At 40.9% G+C, this 21,169-nt stretch overlaps 1 protein-coding gene across 1 annotated transcript in view; it reads right to left on the bottom strand.

Moving 5' to 3' along the window:
* Nucleotides 1–21,169, bottom strand: part of lrpprc (leucine-rich pentatricopeptide repeat containing) — a 50,933-nt gene that overhangs the window by 2,736 nt on the left and 27,028 nt on the right. Inside the window, exons 24-37 of the mRNA XM_034302947.2 lie at nucleotides 18,423–18,547; nucleotides 16,905–17,011; nucleotides 13,018–13,086; nucleotides 12,319–12,409; nucleotides 10,880–11,022; nucleotides 9,626–9,791; nucleotides 9,260–9,386; nucleotides 7,748–7,836; nucleotides 7,404–7,608; nucleotides 5,395–5,525; nucleotides 3,604–3,719; nucleotides 1,215–1,289; nucleotides 924–1,005; nucleotides 157–299 (exon numbers count right to left, since the gene is read on the bottom strand). Of these exons, the coding sequence (XP_034158838.2) occupies nucleotides 157–299; nucleotides 924–1,005; nucleotides 1,215–1,289; nucleotides 3,604–3,719; nucleotides 5,395–5,525; nucleotides 7,404–7,608; nucleotides 7,748–7,836; nucleotides 9,260–9,386; nucleotides 9,626–9,791; nucleotides 10,880–11,022; nucleotides 12,319–12,409; nucleotides 13,018–13,086; nucleotides 16,905–17,011; nucleotides 18,423–18,547 (1,669 nt within the window). The remainder of the gene's footprint in view (nucleotides 1–156; nucleotides 300–923; nucleotides 1,006–1,214; nucleotides 1,290–3,603; nucleotides 3,720–5,394; nucleotides 5,526–7,403; nucleotides 7,609–7,747; nucleotides 7,837–9,259; nucleotides 9,387–9,625; nucleotides 9,792–10,879; nucleotides 11,023–12,318; nucleotides 12,410–13,017; nucleotides 13,087–16,904; nucleotides 17,012–18,422; nucleotides 18,548–21,169) is intronic.

The raw sequence follows: 21,169 nt of genomic DNA on the forward strand, positions 1-21,169 counted from the left end.
TATTTTTGTTACTTCTGCCTTGGTTTGGAAAGTTGCCATGTTGCAGGATGCACCCATGTATCTTTTTAAATTTTTTGTTTTTGTCCATATACAATATGTCCAAATTATTGCATGTCAGTAATCTAAGAAACTCATGGAGTGGTGAGTGATATTTACCGGAGGCTCTTCGAAGGGCACGGCCTCTCCGGCATTCTTGTACAGCAGCGCCAGTCTCTTCAGAGACAATTCGTTCACCTGCACCCCTTCCTCCTGCATCTGCTGATAAAGAGCCTTGGCTGAGGCCAGGTCTTTATCCACACCTGACAGACAGAGACGGAAAGAGAAACAGAGAGAGAAGAGAAATGGAAAGAAGCAACAGATAAATGTAGAGGGGGAAAAAACATGGCTAAGTATGAGTAATACGTTTAAAGGCGTTTTCAGTGTTTAATATCTCATCATTCATTCTGCTCTGCTCTTGGGCAGCTGCCACAGGACTTGTTAAACAGTCGTGTGCTACTGCAGCATGGACAGCCAGAGACGAGTTCTGTAAGTACTTTAACATGTCAAAGCTCTCACGCCAGGCTGGCTAAAGCAGGCCCGCATTAGAAAACACATGTTTGCATTAGCGAAATGCGCTTTCTGGTTCCAGCATGCACGCCCGGCTTGTTGCATTTTTAATCGGCTGGATAATAACTGCTTAGCCACAGGCCTGCGAGTTGAGCCGCACACTCAGACAAGCACAGAGGACAGGACAATGACGCAAGTGCTCTCAAGTCCAGACAAAATGGATGTAAGCTCAAAAGTGCACTTGGAGAACACAGTGTGTCCCAAATAAATGAAGGAACTTTAGAATCAGTAAGGAAATATATGAGAACAAGCTATATCCTATGTACCAATTACACGGCCTATCATAAGCTGTGGATAAGCTCAGGAGTCACACTTACTATAGCATTTCAGCAGGAAGGTAGAGGCTTTCTCCTTCTCAAAGTCTGGGATGAGTTCAAGCAGATTCTTTATCTTGGCAATCTACAAAAAAAGAGCAGAAAGAATAACATCACTGTGACGGAAGACACAGTGGCAATGGCGTCATCACGTACCACTGAAATACAGACAGTGGTACTGTGCTTTCATTAAGGCAAACAGTAAGGCATGGATCAGATATTGCACTATATGCACTGAATTTAGAGTAGGAAGACTATAAAAGGCAGCAGCTAATCATTAAATGTGTTCCTTACCTGCCCTGGATTTTGAGACACTTTGGTCATGTAGGCCACCATTATATCCTTCTGCTCAGTCACTGCTCCACATCGCTACAAGAAAAGCGGGACAAAACACACTAAGACTGATTGCAAGAATACCATCAGGTAGAACTGTGGTGTGCATGCGTCTAACAATCAGTAGCAGCATGTAGGTATTTGTATAAGCACAGTATGTGTTTACTGAAAGCGCTGAATGGTTTCCATCCTCTTCTGTGTCTCAATCTGTGTACTACAGTAGAAGGTTAATTACACAGCTAATAGGGAGTCAGAAGGATAACCACTTAATTCTTTATGAAAATTAAAATGTACTGTTCCAGCCGAACTGAAGTATAATTATGTACACTTAGGCACATAAAGGCTTTGATTTGAGTCTGTACACCTGTTAGGCTTTCAGACCCCAGTGTATAATTTGTGTACTCTTTCATTAGATTAATATGGCACAGGGGACTAGTGCTGCTAAAAAACCTTAAGGAACCTGAAGTCCATGAGAAGCCATGGAGGAACAGTGAGGTTCAGGCTCTTATTTGAGCCCATGATGCTACGTTCAAAACCGTCGACAGGAATGAGCTCAGAGTGTCAAGAAACAACTTAAAAACAGACTACAGACTAAGGATCGAAGATCGTTCCAACGATTCTGATCCTCAATGCATGTGGCAAGGTCTACAAACAATCACGGATTACGACAGTAAAAACAGCTGCTTTCCAACTGCTGATGCATCCTTGCCGAATGAGCTAAACACATTCTATGCACATTTTGAAGCTGAACATCCCAGAGCAACACTTCAGGGCCACAACACCCCCAGAGGAACAAGTGCAACAAATATCCAGCTATCCGACACCCTGAGGAGATGCCTGAGAGAGGTAAACGCACGCAAAGCTGCTGGACCTGACAGAATTCCATGACATGCTTCAAAAGTATGCACACAACAGCTGACTGAAGTCTGTCCAGATATCTTCCAACTTGTCCCTGGCTCAAGCTACTGATCCTACCTGCTTCAAGAATACCACAATCATTCCTGTTCCTAAAAAAAAGACTGCAGTCATGTGTCTGAATGACTATGGCCTCGTTGCACTCAGTCCTATAAGAATGAAGTGCTTTGAGAGGCTAGTCATGGCACACATCAAAGGGAGCGTCCCAGACAGGACCGTTACACTACAGTTTGCATACCAGACAAACTCCTCTACAAAAGATGCAATTTCCACAGCCATCCATCTTCACTAACCCACCTGGACATTAAAAACACCTATGTTAGTGTGTTATACATTGACTTCAGCTCAGTATTTAACACAATAATCCCCACTAAGCTGGTCAACAAACACTGAGCTCTCGGTCTACACAATTCTAAATGTAAATGGGTCTTGGACTTCCTCACTCGAGACTCCAGTCTGTCAGAATGGATGACTCCACCTGTGTGTCCCATGGTTTTTGAAATGGGCAAATATGGGTGTGATGGTCAGTTGTCTACATACTTTTGGCCAAATTGTGTACATGCAGATGGGAACACACTTCTGGTCAGTATTGCCTGTAGTTTTCAGAATTATACATTCTGTTTCATATTAAGGGTTTCACATAGAAGCAATAAATAAATAATAATAATAAATAGAAGTTTAATAACACACATTTCTGACACCAGGTTTTACACTGTTGCTAGTTATTTGCCAATAAATACAACACTTGGTATATATAATCCACACTCTGTCAAGCTGTAGACATTAAAGATAGAAGATAGGGGGGGTAATGCGTTGATTGGAATACAGGCCGCTGGGCTGTCAGTGTGTGTATGATGCTTTGTAAAACTTCTGTGCTGCTCTGGGTTCAGTGGCAATAAGGTCAACGTTACAAGCTAGTCATAACAGATGTGCGTTTTGCCTGCTACTGCTTTTGTTGTTGCCGAATTAAAAGGCAAAGAGACCTGGGAGGGTTTTAACAGGCATGTGTATTAACATGGACCAGAAGCAGCCTACAATCAGAGCAAGTAAAACACCAGCCAAGCGCTCATCTGATCTCTGGAGGGGGAAAGGTTTCACTTCAGGCCTAACCTAGGATTGGTATGTCCTTCATAACTACAAGAAGAAAAGAACCTTGCAGGCTGACTTGACTGATCCACAAACTGCCCTAAAATGACATTCGAACAGGGATACTGGATTGAGCAGCTGCTTAATTTAGCTATTTCAGAAGATGTCTAAGTTGTTACAGGGCTTTGTGCGGAAAAAAGAAAAAGGCAGAATATCTAATAATCAACACATGACAAACACCGAAAGAACAAGCGATCACTGTAGCAGTACCTAATGTTAGCCAGGAAGTCGGAGCACAACTCAGTAAAAGGTAACAGAGAACGTTGTGGCTGTGTGAGAATTGACTCACCTGCAGCAGGAACCTGGCGTCCTCTATCCTGTCTGTGTCTATGTACTGCAGGAAGAGGTCTGTGGCAGGTCTGTAGGTGGCAAAGTGATTACACAGCCGCTCCGCCATGGCGCTCACTGAGAGAGGGAGGCACGGTTAGTGAAACACAACAACACTTGGTTCTGTATTATGAGTTGATGCATCATTTATGCCATAGCAGAAAGTCTACTGAATATCTATTTATTATTGTTCACATCAAAACATTTAAACATAAACGCTAAAAAAACCTATAGTTTTTGATTTTATGTCTAAATGTTTCATAATTCACAAACACAGTGCGTTGTTGTTCTACTTCTTCTAACAAATGAATGAACAAATAATGACATAAGTAATATTTGGACTACAAATGCATTAACGCTGATACTAGTATCAGGTATCCAATATATTTGTACTCGTAAAAAAACACTCCAATCAGAGGCATAGCACAGTTTCCAGTGCTTATTTGTGGACGGTTAACGGACATAGCGCGCAGCTGATTATATGCATGTAGCTTTTATGAACATCATTACAGTGCAATTAGAGCACAAAAATTACTGCACAATCAACGTCAATAACAGTGCTTGTTCTATAATGATGTACATAAAAGGTCAATGCGTCATCACTCTATATTTAACCTCTCCAGCTGCTATGGTGGGAAACAGGATTAGCCAATCAGAATCCTGCATTTTTCCCCATTTCTTTTTGAAAGCCAGATAGCCACACTGTAAGTATAACGATATCGACGTTACAGTGGATTAACTACAAGAGGTTTAGTGCTCTGGTTTTATAAGATTAAATGCCATTTCCTCTTTATTACTAGTATGTGTTTTAATCATTTCAGTGAAGAAAGTATTTTATGGCAATGTTATTAATATATCAAGATTGGTTCACGGTAGATCGTGCCTGAAATGATTAAAGTAATACTACTGTCTGGCGTCCAACCTACACATGAGAACGTTCCACTTATCAATCCCCCTCTGAAAATAATTCCATATTTTAATATATAATATTAAATAATATAATATTTACATAATATAATATATATATTTACAGCACTGGCTCCAATACAAACACCTGATAACACGTGATATATGACATAAGAGCTGTGCACATTGTCCTGCTAATGAACACGTGACACAAACTGACAGCAACTTGAACGTTTTTCATGATTAACAGCTGCAATCAAATCAAAGCAGACTGCAAACTATACTCTCTGAAAATACAAAGAAAAGAAACTACAGAATCTTCCTACAGTACAATTATCCATCTTATGTTGTTTAATCAGTGTCTTTAATAGAGGGTGTAAAGGCGGCTGACCTGAGCATGCAGAGCTGTATCAGCAAGCATGGTCATTAAAAATGAGCTGTGAATTGTCCACTTCCTTTCCACATACTCACCAGGGTCTACAATTTGCCTGCGAGTCAGAGTTCAGTTCATGGCACTCAAGTTTACCATGGTGCATGATACCCCTGATTACTTAACACCAAGCAGGTTACTAATTTCTGTATCAGAATCAACGAGTACTAAAACATTGCACTAGTATTCAGTATGAAAAAATGGTATCAATGTGTCTAATATCCCTAATTTGAAGCATATGTAGCAGCATTATTATTTCAGGCATGTAAGTTAATAACAGTGCAATAGGCACAGTGATACCACAGTTCATTAAAAAAATAAACAAACAAAAAAAAAAAAATCAAAGAACATGGTGTCTCCAATTTCAAGGCTCACAGGTTACAGGGTCTTCTAGGTGAGAGAGGTTACATGTCTTACATTTATCAAGTGCATCACCGTTGTTGGCTTCGAGAACTTTACGGAAGACAAAGGCAATACTTTTTTGTGGACCATCTGGGATTTGGGTGTACAAAGCCTCGAGCCCTTCCACTGCATTGTCAATGTCCCCACTGAGTGTGTGAGAGAAAGAGACAGAGAATAAAACATTAAAGCAATATCACAACAGTATCGACCAATCAATCAAAGCACTCAACAAAAAGCATTTTCTATTTAATTTTCTATTCAACATTTCTCGCCATGTACAGTTGTGTGCAAAAGTTTGTATCTGCCGTGGCTGTATCTGGATGAACGAAATAAAAAATGCATCTCTATTCAAGAAAACAGAATCTGAGGATTTATTTGAATGCCTCAAAAGGTATCCGAATGCCTCATTATGGTATCTAATGACTTAAAACAATCAGCATGTTTATTAAGGCTTGTTTAATGAAGAACAGGCTAGCACTCAAGAAATATGCTGTGTAAATGTCAAGGGCATCAGGAAAAAAAGCCATCACTAAATCTAAAACAGAAAGATCTTGACTTTTCACAGAGCTAGAGAAAGGTACAAAAGTACTGAAGTGTTTAGGTATGTGACTATTATTAGTCAAAATCATAATGGGGGAAAACACATAAGACACAAAAACAGTGCGGAAGATTGGAAGCAAAATATCTAGAAAAAACTGCCAGTGAGGAAGAAAATCCACAACCAACAGCAGGAGATGTGATTAGCTTTAACTAATATCTTAACCTTTTGACCCTTTTTATTTTGTGACAACAATGAAGCTTCTGTAAAATCTGGCATTAAATGCTGTACAGCTTTCCAAGTAAAGGAATGCAAACTTTTGCACTTCACTGCAACTTCACATGGTTAAGACAATATCAGAGCAGCTATGTGATGGTAACTCTTGCACACAGAATAATAAGGATCTAAAACTTTCACTACATTAATATTCCCAGTCGAGCACTGGGCCAGTCGCAGATGCTGCTCCTGTGCTGTCAGCAATCGACAGCAGAGGACAATGCAAGAGCAATGCATTTCCTCACGACTCAGTGGACATCGCTATCAGAGTGAACTCTGACCCCCGCCTGGGCCTAAACCATAGTGACACGTGCGGCGAGCACAGCTGAGCCAAAATGACTGGTTAAGAGGTGAGATGGAAGGTTCCGGAAACAGGCCACCACATTAGCGTGGCCCATGGTAAATTATTCAGACTGTGTAGCTCTAGCCATCACAGCTGATCTGGGGCTGGAATAATAAGAGGGGGATGGGGGCGGGAACAGACTGAGGCATATGAGGACAGCTGGCTGTAGTGGATTTGGGGCTTTAGGGAGTGAGAAATCAGTGCACTGGGACCCAACTTACCAAAGACATTCATACAGACACGCGCACACAGACAGACAGATACACAGACACACAGACAGATACACAGACACACAGACAGATACGCAGACACACAGACACGCAGACAGACACGCAGACAGACACGCAGACAGACACGCAGACAGACACGCAGACAGACAGACAGACAGATATGCAGACACACAGACAGACAGATATGCAGACACACAGACAGACAGATATGCAGACAGACAGATAGCGAGTCATGGAGACAGACAGATAGCGAGTCATGGAGACACACAGACAAATATGCAGACAGACAGCCAGCCAGTCACGCAGACAGACAGATAGCCAGACACGCAGACAGACAGAGACACACACATACAGACAGACAGATATGCAGCCAGACAGACACGCAGACAGACACGCAGACAGACACGCAGACAGACACGCAGACAGACACGCAGACAGACACGCAGACAGACAGATAGCCAGTCACGGAGACAGACAGACAAATATGCAGACAGCCAGCCAGCCAGTCACGCAGACAGACAGATAGCCAGACATGCAGACACACAGACAGACAGAGACACACACATACAGACAGACAGATATGCAGACACACAGACAGACACACACACAGATAGACAGACAGAGAAGCACAGCTCACTTTTTGATATGAGCCATGGCCTTGTTGTTCACAAACAGCATGTAGGACAGGTTGATGGAGGTCCCTAAATTCTTAACCATGCTCTCCACTTCCTGGATGCCCTCTATATCTCCGTGGTTACCCAGGCCCTGGACCAATCGGGTAATAGCCAGATGGGAGGGCACCTGGTCAGACTTCAGCATGTCCTTAAGACTAGCCGAGGCTCCTTCACGAAAAAGACAGACAAGAGAGACAGACTGTAATGTGGATTTAGCATTTTTTTTTTTTAGTAATAATGCTGAAAACAAGCAGGTACTACTAATGAAATTATTGGCTAGACAGACAACAGTGGTGCTCTGACCAACCTTTAATGTCTCCTTGCTTTATCAGTGTGACTATATGGAGGTTGTTGGCCATTTCACTCAGCTTGAATCCTGCAATGTGTTTGGAAGCACTGTGGGAAAGAGAGGACATTGTCAGGGCCCAAGAACGAACAACATGGACATCACACACGTCAAGAACATCTGTGTGCAGCATAAATTTTGAAGACATCTTTATCGGCATCTAAGTTTTTTCAAAAATAAACACCAAGATGACACGAACATGTGAAGGAGCAAAAGTGTGTCTGCTGCTCTGGCAGACTATTCCAGGTCCCAGATGTCCTCTCCTCTGTCCTTTAGATCCCTACAACCTCAATCAAATATTTTTCTTATTACATTCTCTGTCCAGATTAGGTCTGTCGCCCAATTGAGCAGCTGCTGCTGGACCTTATCGCCATGGCGATGGGCCTAGAGCAGCCTAGTCGGCAGATTGCTGCTGTTTCAGGGGTCACACTTCTTATCGAGCTTGGAAAAATCCCTCTTTCCTCCCCTCCCAGTTCACAATCCCATCCATCTATTTCTCTCACCACTCCTCTATTACCAATCTTCTTAATCTGGCTGCTAAGCCCTCCACTCCACTCGAGACTAAAAGGCCATCGGCGTAACACAAATGCACACACAACGGTTATCAGCAGCAGGGACTCGGTACTCAGGCAGGGACTCACGAGAACTTGAAAAGACTTCAGATGCTCAGCTACAGGGAGACAAGCACTAGACATTAGGCCTTCTGGCTTTTCTGCAAGTGTGTTTTGTTTGTTTGCATTGGTGTCACACACTTGGCAAAAATTAGCATGACTGAATCATCTAAATAGTGTTTAGATCTCTGAAGTAATGCCACCTATTTTATAAAGATATATTGTAAGAGCAATATGAAGCTCCATAGCAGTAAACTTGACATTCAGACAGGATTCAGGATAAATGTTGGAACAAACAAACCAAAAAACATCATCATCATCATCATCATCAACAACAACTCTCGTCATGCACTTATTATGCCACATCACAAACTAGGCAAATTTATTGATTTTTTTCTAGGAGCATAAGCTAGAAAATTGAGAATTAAATTTTATCTGCTGGGTTGCCATTCAATTTCTCTTTTAAATGTCAATGATTTACCACATTCACTCAAAAGTAGTGTGCAATACAATTAGCCTACAGACTAGCACTCTTTACTAACACTTTTCCTTGTATGGTTCTGCCCATCCGAGTCAAACTAGCATGTCCGATCTGACTGATACACAAGCAAAATACAACATCAGTGTAATGTTAGGCTATTGAAATAAAGATGTCAGAGTTAGAGTATTGAATTGCTTGCCATGTTTTGTACTGAAATATTGAAATCTTTGCATTCTTATCATAATAAAATACTCAACATATATTATTAATCAGATTTTTTCTATGCAAAGCCAAGCTGTTCCATTGTGTGAGTGAATGATATGAAGCAAATTACACAAGTCAGACTGAGAGTGAGAGGATGACCAACACGGGTAAACTCACATGTCTTTTACTTCCATGGCATCCTTTAGGTTTCCTCTGGCCAGCAGGGCCTTGATGAGGATGTCGTATGAACCAGCTCCCAGAGCCAGACCATTCCTGTGAGTCTCCTTCACCACCTTATAGGCCTCTGTATGAGGAGGAAGTAGAGAAAATCCAGAAAAATGAAAGTATTAAGGCATAAGCAATTCAAGATGGTGGGTCACAACCAAATGAAACCTAAATCGCATCAAAAGGGAGTAGGAGAGGGATGGAAGGGAAATGACAGCTATAATTCATGGTGTCCTGATTAATAGGTAAAAAAAATTATGATAGTTTTACCACTAAGAGAACACAATGGTAAGATTTAACAGTTATATAAGAGCATACCTTCAACTTTGCCTTTTTTGCTCAGAGTCATAACAGTGAGGTGATAATCATGGGGTCTAGTATCTTTTGAAAGAGACGCAGTGGAACCAGGACTGTCTTCCACTTTCAAACTCTCCTCCTTGACGTCCTCAGAATGCTCCTCGGATTCAGGTTGCTCATACCACATCTGCACATGTAAAACACAACATGTGTCCTTTTAATTCACTGCAGTTGTGAACAGTCACGAAAAAGATGGAAGTGTTAAACTGTTATCCGAACAAAAGAAGAGCAAAATAACAAGCAGAACTCCAAGCAATGCCAACCACCTTAGTAGTGGAGCCATAAAAAAGAGAGAGGACATAAGGGTAGTTTTTTGCTCGTGAATGACAGAGAGAGAAACAGAGAGAGAGAGAGAGAGAGAGAGAGAGAGAGAGAGAGAGAGAGAGAGAGAGAGAGAGAGAGAGACAGACAGACAGAGAGAGAGCATATATGTACAAAAATATGTATAGGCTGTGCCTAAAGTAATATGAAAAAATCTTATTCACTCCATTTACCACCTCAAATATAATGATGTCAATAATACATGACTTGTCTGATGTCTCTAATGTAGATGACAAATAATAAATAATGAAATTCAAAATGCCTTTTGTAAAAATATATCACATCTTGTTTGTCGCACAGACTCGCCAACATGGCTCGTACAGATTTATATTAAAAAATAAATAAATAAATAAATGTCATAAGTCATTTTTCACTATAAAACATAGTTACACCCCAATCCCACAAGTTTTCTATGGGATTGAGGTCTAATGATTTTACAAGCTAATTAAAGCGTTCAAGTGTTCCATCATGCTCATCATCATCCACACTTATCGTCCTTTAACTTGGGAGTGTCAGTGTTGTTCTGCTTGGACGTGAAGCACAAAATGCAGCCTCAAAGTCTGGCCATCAAACTGAGCGTCTGGTTTTATACCAAGTTACATTCATCCACGTGCTCAACCTACTGACACTGTACAATAAGGCACTGCTGTTGGTGGAAGAGAATTTCTGCCATTACCTGTTAGCTACAGTACATTATCCAGTTGTAAATGTCTTGGCTTAATGATTGCATTTGGATTAAAGGAAAAATTTAGAACTACCCCCTATGACTTAACTCTTTATATTAATTCTTGGACTTTATCATCATCTTAAAATGATATTAGTAACATTAAAAAACTGGTGTTAAGGTTGAATTTGACAGCAACATTTGGAACAAATCTAGTAGGTTTATTTTACCTCAGGGATGTCAAAGGGCACCTCCTGGTTGTTGCTCTTGAGGATGTCAGCAAGCAGACGTAGGGTTCTTTCTCTGGGAATCACATTCTCTTCCTGCATCTTAGTCCAGACAGCTTCAGCCTTTTGCCAGTCATTTATGTCCTCTGCAGAACACAGGGCGGTAGGCAAGGTAAAGTCTTATAAATATATCCATTACATACATGCACAGGCACATAACATTATGTGCCTACCAGCTCTATTATAAAAGTCTGTTCTGAAGTGTACACCCTCTAACCTGGGATGCAGCCTGCATTTTGTACTGTAACTAACCTGAGGCTCCAAAAACCTGCACTGCATTGTGGGAGATTGGTGGAGGCCATCTTAAACCAGTCAGTGGCATGGTAGATGGCTAGTAAAGGGGAACCATTGCAATTGTTAGCTGGCCTTGATTTATGCAATCATGCATTTTCCCCACTTCAATCAACTCAGCAATAGGTTTTTTTTTTTTTTTTACTCAGCTTGATATTCAGCTGGGAACTATGAGATTCAGGATTCAGGTCAACAAACTTAACTAGCTCTGTCAACACATGCCCATTAAAACAGAAATTATATCTATGAAAACGCTGCAATTGCACAGTGAAAACAGCCAGATTTTGTTGTGGTCTTTATACTGCTGTTTTATACTCCTACAGAGCATTACAGGTTTTCATAGTGGTTAGTCTCATAGCATAGGATTTAATTAGCCTGGTTTTACAATGCAAATCAGCTAGCTGGCTGGCTGTAGTCCACTGGCTAACTGGAATTTCCAAATGATCATGTTGATTTGTTTTTCCCTAGTGGCTGTTTGTGCTTGATAGATGAAAGCCCTTTTTTAGGATTGTGATTTCTGTCCATAATGTGACCGCACAGAATGCGCTGAAAGATAAGACCCAAAACTGGAGGTGAAAGCACGGCTTTATCAGCTTCCTAACCAAAGAATTAATGTAGAAATTTCCTTCAAATCGGGCCATGAGCTCCTCCTCAAATGGGGCCATGAGTTTTTCCCTTTTTGGAAGATTTGGAAGTGTGATGAAGATAGAACAATAACTCATTGTACTACCACTCATCTGGTTTTGTCTATGTGCACACACACTCGCAGATGTGCATAGTGCACACGCATTTTATCTCGCTGCTGGAAGCTATTGGCGACACTCAGCTCCATGCTGTGAGAACAATCAAGTGCTGTGAGGCTAAGTGTGTGTCTATGGGCCTCTGAGACTGCGGCTCTGTTGCAGACACACACAGCAGATGTGCAGTGCTTCTCCACTGCAGGGTAAATGACCAGCGTACTGAGCAAATGTACTGTCTACACACTATCAGAATCATCCACTGACCTTCACACCAGCTGTGCAGCTTCACAAACACAACTGTATGTGTGTGCACATCTGCATATTTTTTTGTATTTGTCACATGGAACTTACTGCAGAGGCGTAGCATGTAGTGGTACATTTCGTCTCGGTCACATTCAAACAGCTTTGCAGTCATATCCACCATGTTTTCAAGAGGCTCCATCTATAAAAGGGAAAAATTATATATATATATATATATATATGAATATATATATATATATATATATATATATATATATATATATATATATATATATATATATATATATATATATACACACACATTTCTACACACTCACATCCATTTTAATAGGAACACCTGTACACCTGCTCATTTATGCAGTTATTCAATCAGCCAATCATGTGGCAGCAGCACAATCATGCAGATACAGGTCAAGAGCTTCAGTTAATGTTCACATCAAACATCAGAATGGCGAAAAATGTGATCTCTGTGACTTTATGTTAACAAACTACATTAACTGAAGCACTTGACCTGTATCTGCATGATTTTATGCATGGTGGTGGTGCCACATGATTGGCTGATTGGATAACCGCATTAATGAGCAGGTGTACAAGTGTTCCTACTAAAGTGGACAATGAGTGTGTATGTATGTATGTATGTATGTATGTATGTATGTATATGTATATATGTGCTTGAGCAAGTGTATGAGCATGAGCATATGTATGATTATGTGCATTAATTTGTGCATGAGTGTGGGTATGTGGATGGGCATGAGCATGTGTGTGAGTATGTGCATGAGCGACCCTGACCTGCTGAGATGCAATGCACTTCTCTGCAAACCACTGTAGTCGACCAGCTCTTGCCCTTAAACCAGGGGTCTGTAAGGAAAAAAAATGTAATTTAATATAAACATATTATACAGTCAACAAATGTTAGATCCCTTTAAAAAAAAAAAAAAAAAAGAAAAAAAAAAAAAAAAGAATAAAAAGTGTTAGCACACGCAAAACAAAATGGGTGATATTTTAAGCTCAAAGTGCCCATGAAAAGATGCGAGCCATGATTTAATTCTGTATGTTAATGCAATTCCAGGAAGGGAACGTGTCGAAGGGTTTGACTAATTTCCACACAGGCAATAGCATTCGAGATACGTCACAGTCACACCGGACCACAGCAGGTTTAATACATACACATTAGATGTATATTACACTGTGTGTTGCAGCACGTAGACCATCATGGTAAGTGCTGTGGTTATAAACGTTTCAGCAGAGATCAAAATTTTGGAGAGGGAATGAGCACAGACAAATATAAATTCCATCCATCTTTTCTGACACACAAGGGATGGTCTGGAAGGAAAACAACATGCAGGATGCTCCATAACCACAACTACACAAACAACACATCTGATGCTATTCAGCAGCTACTGTGGAGTGATTTGTCCTGCCCAGTTTTCATTGTTTTCCCAGAAATGATAAACTGTAAAAATAATATTAATAAAAAAAGTAGAAACTATTTACAAATCCCATTTTTGTAATTTTTTTATATATATATATATGCTGTCTTTTTGTCTACAATACCAACAGACTCATACAAAAAGCTTTGAAACACCAATTTTGATTTCATGGGGATTTTAACTATGTATTTTAACTAACTGCATGGTTAAACAATATTATCTTATTAATCATGTATTTTTTAGTGCATTCATGCAAAACACCCCATAGCCCTGTACCTCTTCTTACAATGCCTAAAAGTTTAGAGATACTTGTTACAGGATTTTGGACACATCTCCATGGATTTTTTTTTATTTTCTTAGATCTGAACATGTAGATTTCCTTCTTCAGTTTACACATACATACACATTTTATTTAAAAAAAGAAACAAACAAACCCAAACCCATTAGACACAGTCGATATAGTGTCTTCATACCACAACACTACATATACAGCCATTTTTATTTACTCATTACTTTTTAAATGTAATTGATTGTTGTAAGACATTGTATATAAACTGACATTATCTCTAATGAATTGTAATGTCAATACTGTATCTTCTGTCTTCAGCTGTAATGGTACTGCTGTTAGTGCAAGGCATGAATGACACAGGAGTACATTCAGTAATCAGCTCTTTAAAATAGTTACACACGAACATCGCTCTCTTAAACACAGGTCACATTCTCTAGCGAGCACTTACACCTAGCACTCCTTCAGCATTGCTTCCTAACCATCTTAATTACATCAAATCGTTTACATTCATTTCACATAATTACCCACTATTATTAATAATCTCACAATTACAGACAAGAAAATCACCTGCCGAACACTCAATTGCAGCACTTACCGCCCCTATCTGGGTCACAACTGATGCCAGTATCTGGCGCCGTTATGCAGATATCATTGTTTTTAATTAGCCAGTGGAGGCTTGAGGAGTGGCCCTATACAAAATCACACAGCCTGGTTGAACAAGAGGGGCTTTTAACCCCGCAGTTGGTCATGAGGAGCTCACTCCTGATGCTCCACTAACACCGAGAGCATTTATGTGGTAAGGGGGATTAAAACAGCGTACAAACTACATTTTCGAGTAGGCTATAAGAGACTGATTAAACACATGGACAGCTAGGGGACACTCAAGAATGGAAACTCTTCTGCCATGGGAAATGTAGCTACAGCCTCTGATTACATGTTCACTCGAATGGCTCCTAATATTTCGCTCTAGTGCTGAGAAGTCCAAAACATGTTCAAATTCCAGACGATTATGCCACAGCTATCTGTGATCATAATTAGCCTTGCTTTCTGAGTGGGCAGGATGTCGTTCCTCTCTGCCCTGTCAATCAAAGTAACGCTAGCTTCTCTTATGTATACAGAACGCTTCCTCAAGCATATTCATCTGTCCTGTGGCATGAGATGCTCTCATACACGTTCCCACATTGGAGGCTGTTGCGCGATAGGATAGAACTATTTATTGAGTAGAAGCGACAAGATGGGATGAAAATAAGAAACTAAAAATCATTCATCACTCAGTGCAAGCCTTAGCAGATCAACAAATAGAAAATTAATTTGGAAATTGAAAGAAAAAAAAAAAAACAAACAAAAATTACCTCTAAGATATGGCATCTCTCTATACATGAAACCTAAGGCAAAGATACTTTGCAGAGGCTGAAACTGGAACAATAAACTGGTGCTAGAATTGTCCTTATCTGACTTTATCTTACATGTTAGGCTCACGTTAGAGTGAAGGAAGGACACCGATCTGGAAAAGACTGAGACGGAAGTGCAAATGCACTGCACTAAAGTCTCTGATAGCTTTGGAGACAGGACAAAGGTCAAGTAAAAGTATATAATTAAGTGTAAAGGTTTAAATCCCCCATGGTTTCTGAAAGGGGGAGGGGAGAGAAAATTGTAAGGCTACTTTACAAATTATGTACAAATATAAAGTATTAAAAATAAAAAAGGTTTAAAGCGCAATGCAGGTGCATCTCACGAGAAAAAAAAAAAAATGACGTTCTCACCTTTAATGCATTTCAATAATGCATTGTATAACATTGTATAATTATATATATATATATATATATATATATATATATATATATATATATATATATATATATATATATATTTTTTTTTTTTTTACAATGCTATACGATGTTATACAATGCATTATATATATATATATATATATATATATATATATATATATATATATATATATATATATATATATATATATAAAAGAGGTTGAAGGCAGTTTTAAAGACAAAGATAGTGCCTAAAATTTGTTAGAAAATACTTTAAGAAAGGGAAATGTAGACTTTGGGCTGATATTTTGATGTTTCACTATTAGTCCATTTGTTACTTATGATAATGAAGGAACTTCTGTGTAACTCAACACACTAAATCTCTTGTTCTTTGCATACAAATGAAGACAATAGCCACCTATGCAAACGGAAAGGGCAACGAATATATTCATATGAGTGAAAACAAGCATACTGAGTGTGGTACAGTCCCATAGATGGAGAGTGGTGAGTGGTGTGAAATTATAAGGGTTGCCTAACTAAATATCATAATGGTTTTGTCAGGGCTGTTTCTCAGAGGAAGCGGAGACTCATGGGACCTCACGGCTTACGTAAAGATGGAAAGCAAAATGGAGTGGAGAGTAAAAACGGCCCCGAAGCCATTTAAAACATGTCAGGAGACTCGAAATCAGTCGTGTTCTAGAGACGCTGAAAGATTGAGGGAGGAAATCCTCACTGGACAATTAAATACAACTACAATATGCAAGAAAAATCCATTTGCAATCTCCAAGAGTCTAGAAACATTAACCTGAGTAAAACTATATGGAATGTGTGAGTGGTGTGTGTGTGTGTGTGTGTGTGTGTGTGTGTGTGTGTGTATGTGTGTGTAAGAAGAAATGCCTGAGTGAACCACATTCATGGCCACTTAAGAAATAAGGCTCAACACCTGAGCACTTAGGGGGAACTTCAGTAAAGAGCACTTGTACTCAGACTGCTAATCAAAGCTGCCCTTTTCATAATCACACCTGTACTGTTATGTATGTTTGTCTCCTCCAGCCCCCTGCTTTGCTTACAGTGTGGAGTGAATAGCTTAATTTCAGCTTTGTGGCCAGAGTCGTTTCAAAGCGGAAATGGCTTTGTGGCTGTAGATTAAATAGCTTTGTGCTTTGAGCACAATGCTGGCGTTCCCACCTCAAGGATTTTGCGTGCCTCCTTGTAGCGGCCCGTCTGCAAGAAAGCGAAGTAAAGGTCGTAGAGCATCATCATCTCGCCACGCTCCTGGCTCACAAAGTCCATAGCTGCCCAAAGAGACAGGGAGAGAGAGAGAGACAGAAGGAAAAAAATACTATACGAGTCTGTATATAAATTCCCAGAATGCTTTTATTTGGTGGATGTTGTTGCTTCTATCTTTTTTTTTTGGTGCTAACTGGCAGGCTGTGCAAAGAACAGCCTCAAGAGTAAGGCCCTCAGTGTAATCACACTTAATCAGGTTTCATCCAAGTGTGTGTGTGTGTGTGTGTGTGTGTGTGTGTGTGTGTGTGTGTGTTTGTGTGTAATAGAGAGGGTGAGCGGGTGCTTTCAGCTTAACTAAAACGTGCCTGTACACACAGTGAGTGTGTGGGAATTCTTCTGCCTAGCAGAACGCTTCAAATCGCTTCTCCTACCTATATACACTCTCTTCACTCATTCACTAGAAGACTTCAAGCACTTCTGCACATCCACTGGTGCACTTCACTCTTACCCCACTCACACACACGCTGTCATAGCCTGACAGAGATTTGCATCTCAATAGAGTGAATAGAGCAAGGAGATAATTCCACCAGAATTGATTTCTCTATTCATACCGCGCACATTTCGGTTAGTTCGCTTAAAGAGAAATCACATTAGCGTGTGTTTGGGGAAGGGCCATGGGTCTGCTGTGTGTCTAAGTGAGAGTGGGGAAGGTTAAGGTGGGTATGGGGGAGTGGATGGATAAAGTGGTCCTCCACCCCAGCCTAGAGGTCTCACATCCTTAATACTCCAAACACACTCAGCTCCAAACAAAAACATTAAACCCTCTCCATGGCCTGTACGAGGACACAGATCATTAAAAACATGATTGTATAGGTTTTTCAACTAGACCCACTGGAGGCCTGGGTGTGTGTCTCCATGTCCCTCTCTCTCACACACGCACACGCACACGCACACGCACACGCACACCAGATAACAGAAATAAAAAGGCACAGATTCATATAAGGCTGCACAATTAATTATTACTAATTAATTAAAGTCATTATGATCAAAATGTTTGGCTTCCTTAATTAGCCATAGTCCGATCTTATATTGATGAGCTTGCCTAAAGTGAGACCTTTTTTTTTCTTTTTTTTTTTTTTAGTGATAGCGAGGCATTTAATTTTATCACACAAAATCCTCTTTTCCATGTCAGAAAACTCACTGACAGTTAGAAAGCACTGACACCCAAAACTTCTTCCATAAATGATAAGTGTGTGTGCGCATGGGTGTGTGCGCGCTATGTGGTCAGAAATAGACACAGGTACTCAAACAGTTCTGGATTTGGATTAGTAAAAGAAAAATGGAAAAATGCTATTAGAGTCATCGCTCTTCACAAATCCTAATGATGGTCTTTTAGTGTGTGTGTGCGTGTGTGTGTGTGTGTGTGTGTGTGTGTGCGTGTGTGCGTGTGTGTGTGTGTGCGTGCGTGTCAGTCACCTTTCTGCAGTGGCTCCGTCTCTCCTTTCTCCACTAGGCGACAGATGATGTCATGAATCCTGGGCATTTGGTTGTACTGCTTTTGGCACTCCATGCTTGCCTCCAGAGCTCCAGTCACATCCCCACTGCCGTATCCCACACACACACACACACACACACACACACACACACACACACACACACACAGACACAGACACAGACACACAGACACACAGACACACACCATTGTTAGACCAGGTTAAACTTTACTACTAAAAACATGTCCAAAAGTCATGAGATTTGTAGAGCAGAGATCTGAAAGTAGGATCAGTTAGCTTAATTGAGGAACAAAACAGATTTTCTCATTAAGGACATAGGCATAAGGTCAGCAGCCTTTCCCAGCTCTCTGAGACCCCACCTTCCTCTTCTAGCCCTTACCCCCTACTGGGCTGTTTGACAGAACAAGGCAACAAAATTAGATCTACTCCATGTGCTACATTTCTCTCCCTCCCTTTACCTCTCTTTCTACCTCCCTCATTCTCCTACTGCCTAACAAAGAGCTCAGCGCTTTCCTGACAGAGGGCTGACGGAGGGATAAAGCGAGAGGAGCAGACGAGAAAAACACCACTCCGATCGCTCTATTGTGACTGCAATGGCAGCCATCGAGTGATTGGGTAATTACCATGCCAATCACGTCGAGGTCAAAGCAGAGAGGGCACCGGCGGGGAGGGGGCACGCAGGGTGGGAAAGTGAACCACTGGGGTTTTAACAGGTATAATTTCTGTGGTGGGCACGACCCTTGAGATTATACAGCAGGGGCAGGAGAACATGTCTCGGACAGGGGTGACCTTGCTAGTGGGCTATATAAGAGGAGAGAAGTAGTGAGGATGGACAAAACAAGAGCAGTGATTGAGCCTGGCCCATGACAACTCCTCTTAGGCAATCGCGCTTAATTGAAATGAAGAGTGGCAATATTATTCATCAAGCGGGAGTCAAGAGCCAATTCAAAACACACGCCAGCTGATTGAGCAATGCACTCAACGGGGGGGGGGGGGGGGGTGGGGGTGGGGGGGGGGCGGGGGTGAGAGAGGCACAGAGATCCCCGTTATAATTAGATCCAATATAAAAATATATAAAAAGTTTAAAAAGTTACTTTTCAGTTACAGCTAAAGACAAAAGGCAGTCGTTTTAAGAAAATGCTCTATTCGAGTCCATAAAACACAATAATACACTAATCACACATATCTCACATCTCTCACGCTTTCTAATGCCCATTCCATTCCCAAACTACCATCCAATTCAAATCTAATGGCGAAGAACCAACTTTTCAGAGCAACCTTCAGAGCCATCAACAGGATATGAAGCCCACCAAACTGCAATTACCCCCCTCTACCGCTGCTAACCACCCCTGCCTCCAACTACGCTCCCCTCAGGGGGGGAAAAAAAAAAAGACTTAACCATGTTGAAGGCTTCATAATTTCCCTGGATACAATTTAGCTGTCACTGGCATTCAGCCTTTACTGCAACATGTACCCGTTAATGTCACCAACTTTGCATGTCAAGCACTTTCCAGCCAATTAAGTCGCAGGAGAATAAAAAAAAAAAAAGCATGAGTGAGTGCTTTGCGCAGAGAACCTGAAGAATTAGACAAGAAAGCTCATCTCATCCCTCCTCCTCCCGGCTCTTCTCCTCTATCTCTCGCTCATACCCACCTCCTCTTTTGTTCCACAGACTGGCACCCATGTTATCATCCATTCCACGTTCTTGAAAGAGGAGACCACTAAAACATTGGGCTTTTTTTTTTTTTTTGCATTGTTAAAAATATACATGGTGAACTGTGCGCCTCTGTGTGTGCGTGTGTATGCTTGTGCGTGTGTGTGTGTGTGTGTGTCTGCTTGTCAGAGGGTTGACAAGATTGATCACAAGATTTGTGATCCACGGTTAAGTTTCAGTCACGGAGCAATATGACAGTTGTCTAGTTGCATGACAAGATTGTCATGTCCACCTGCATCCCTGCTCTTCAAATGTTCTACCTACCACATCCTAAAACGCTCCTCTGATACACACACACACACACACACCCCTTTGTCAAATGTGTGCAAGTAGCACTCTTTATTATTATTTTAAAAAAGTGCCAGACTTTTCATGCCCAGTTGACAGCACTGTTCTCCTCCCTTCCTGTTACTGTTACTACATCCCTTCCAGCCCTCTTTTGCGGAAAAAAAAAAAAAAAAAGTTCCTGCCACATCCCTTTGTTCCACTCAAGCAAAAGTATGGGGGGAGAAACGGATGGATCAGGAGCGGCGCTTGTGGTCGGCGTGGCGACGTGCTGATGGCTGTCAGAGTTAATCCCATAGAGAAGCGTTCATTAAGTCATTATAGCTGACATACTGACATGCGCGGCTTTGTTCCCCTCCGCACAGCTTTCTAAGACAGAGAGGAGAGAGGGATGACAGAGAGGAAAAGACGTAGATAGAGTGAGGGAGGGTTGATGGGAAATCAGAGAAAGACAAAGATGGGGTGGGGCCACGTTGGAGACTTAGGAAAAAAGTTACAGGACGAGGGAGGGCTGAGGAGAAGATAATATCATCACTTCACGCTAAGGGTGGGCAATAAGGCAAAAATCATATCATATGATTTGAAGACACTTCACAATACACATTTTCACAATACACAAGATGTATCAAGATATTTAGGTTTGCTAACAGTATTTCATAGGCTTTTGATGTGTCCCTGGTACTGTGAATTCAAATATACATTTATTTAAT

The sequence above is a fragment of the Pangasianodon hypophthalmus genome, chromosome 3, assembly GCF_027358585.1.
Source record: "Pangasianodon hypophthalmus isolate fPanHyp1 chromosome 3, fPanHyp1.pri, whole genome shotgun sequence".
Classification (NCBI taxonomy): Eukaryota; Metazoa; Chordata; class Actinopteri; order Siluriformes; family Pangasiidae; genus Pangasianodon; species Pangasianodon hypophthalmus.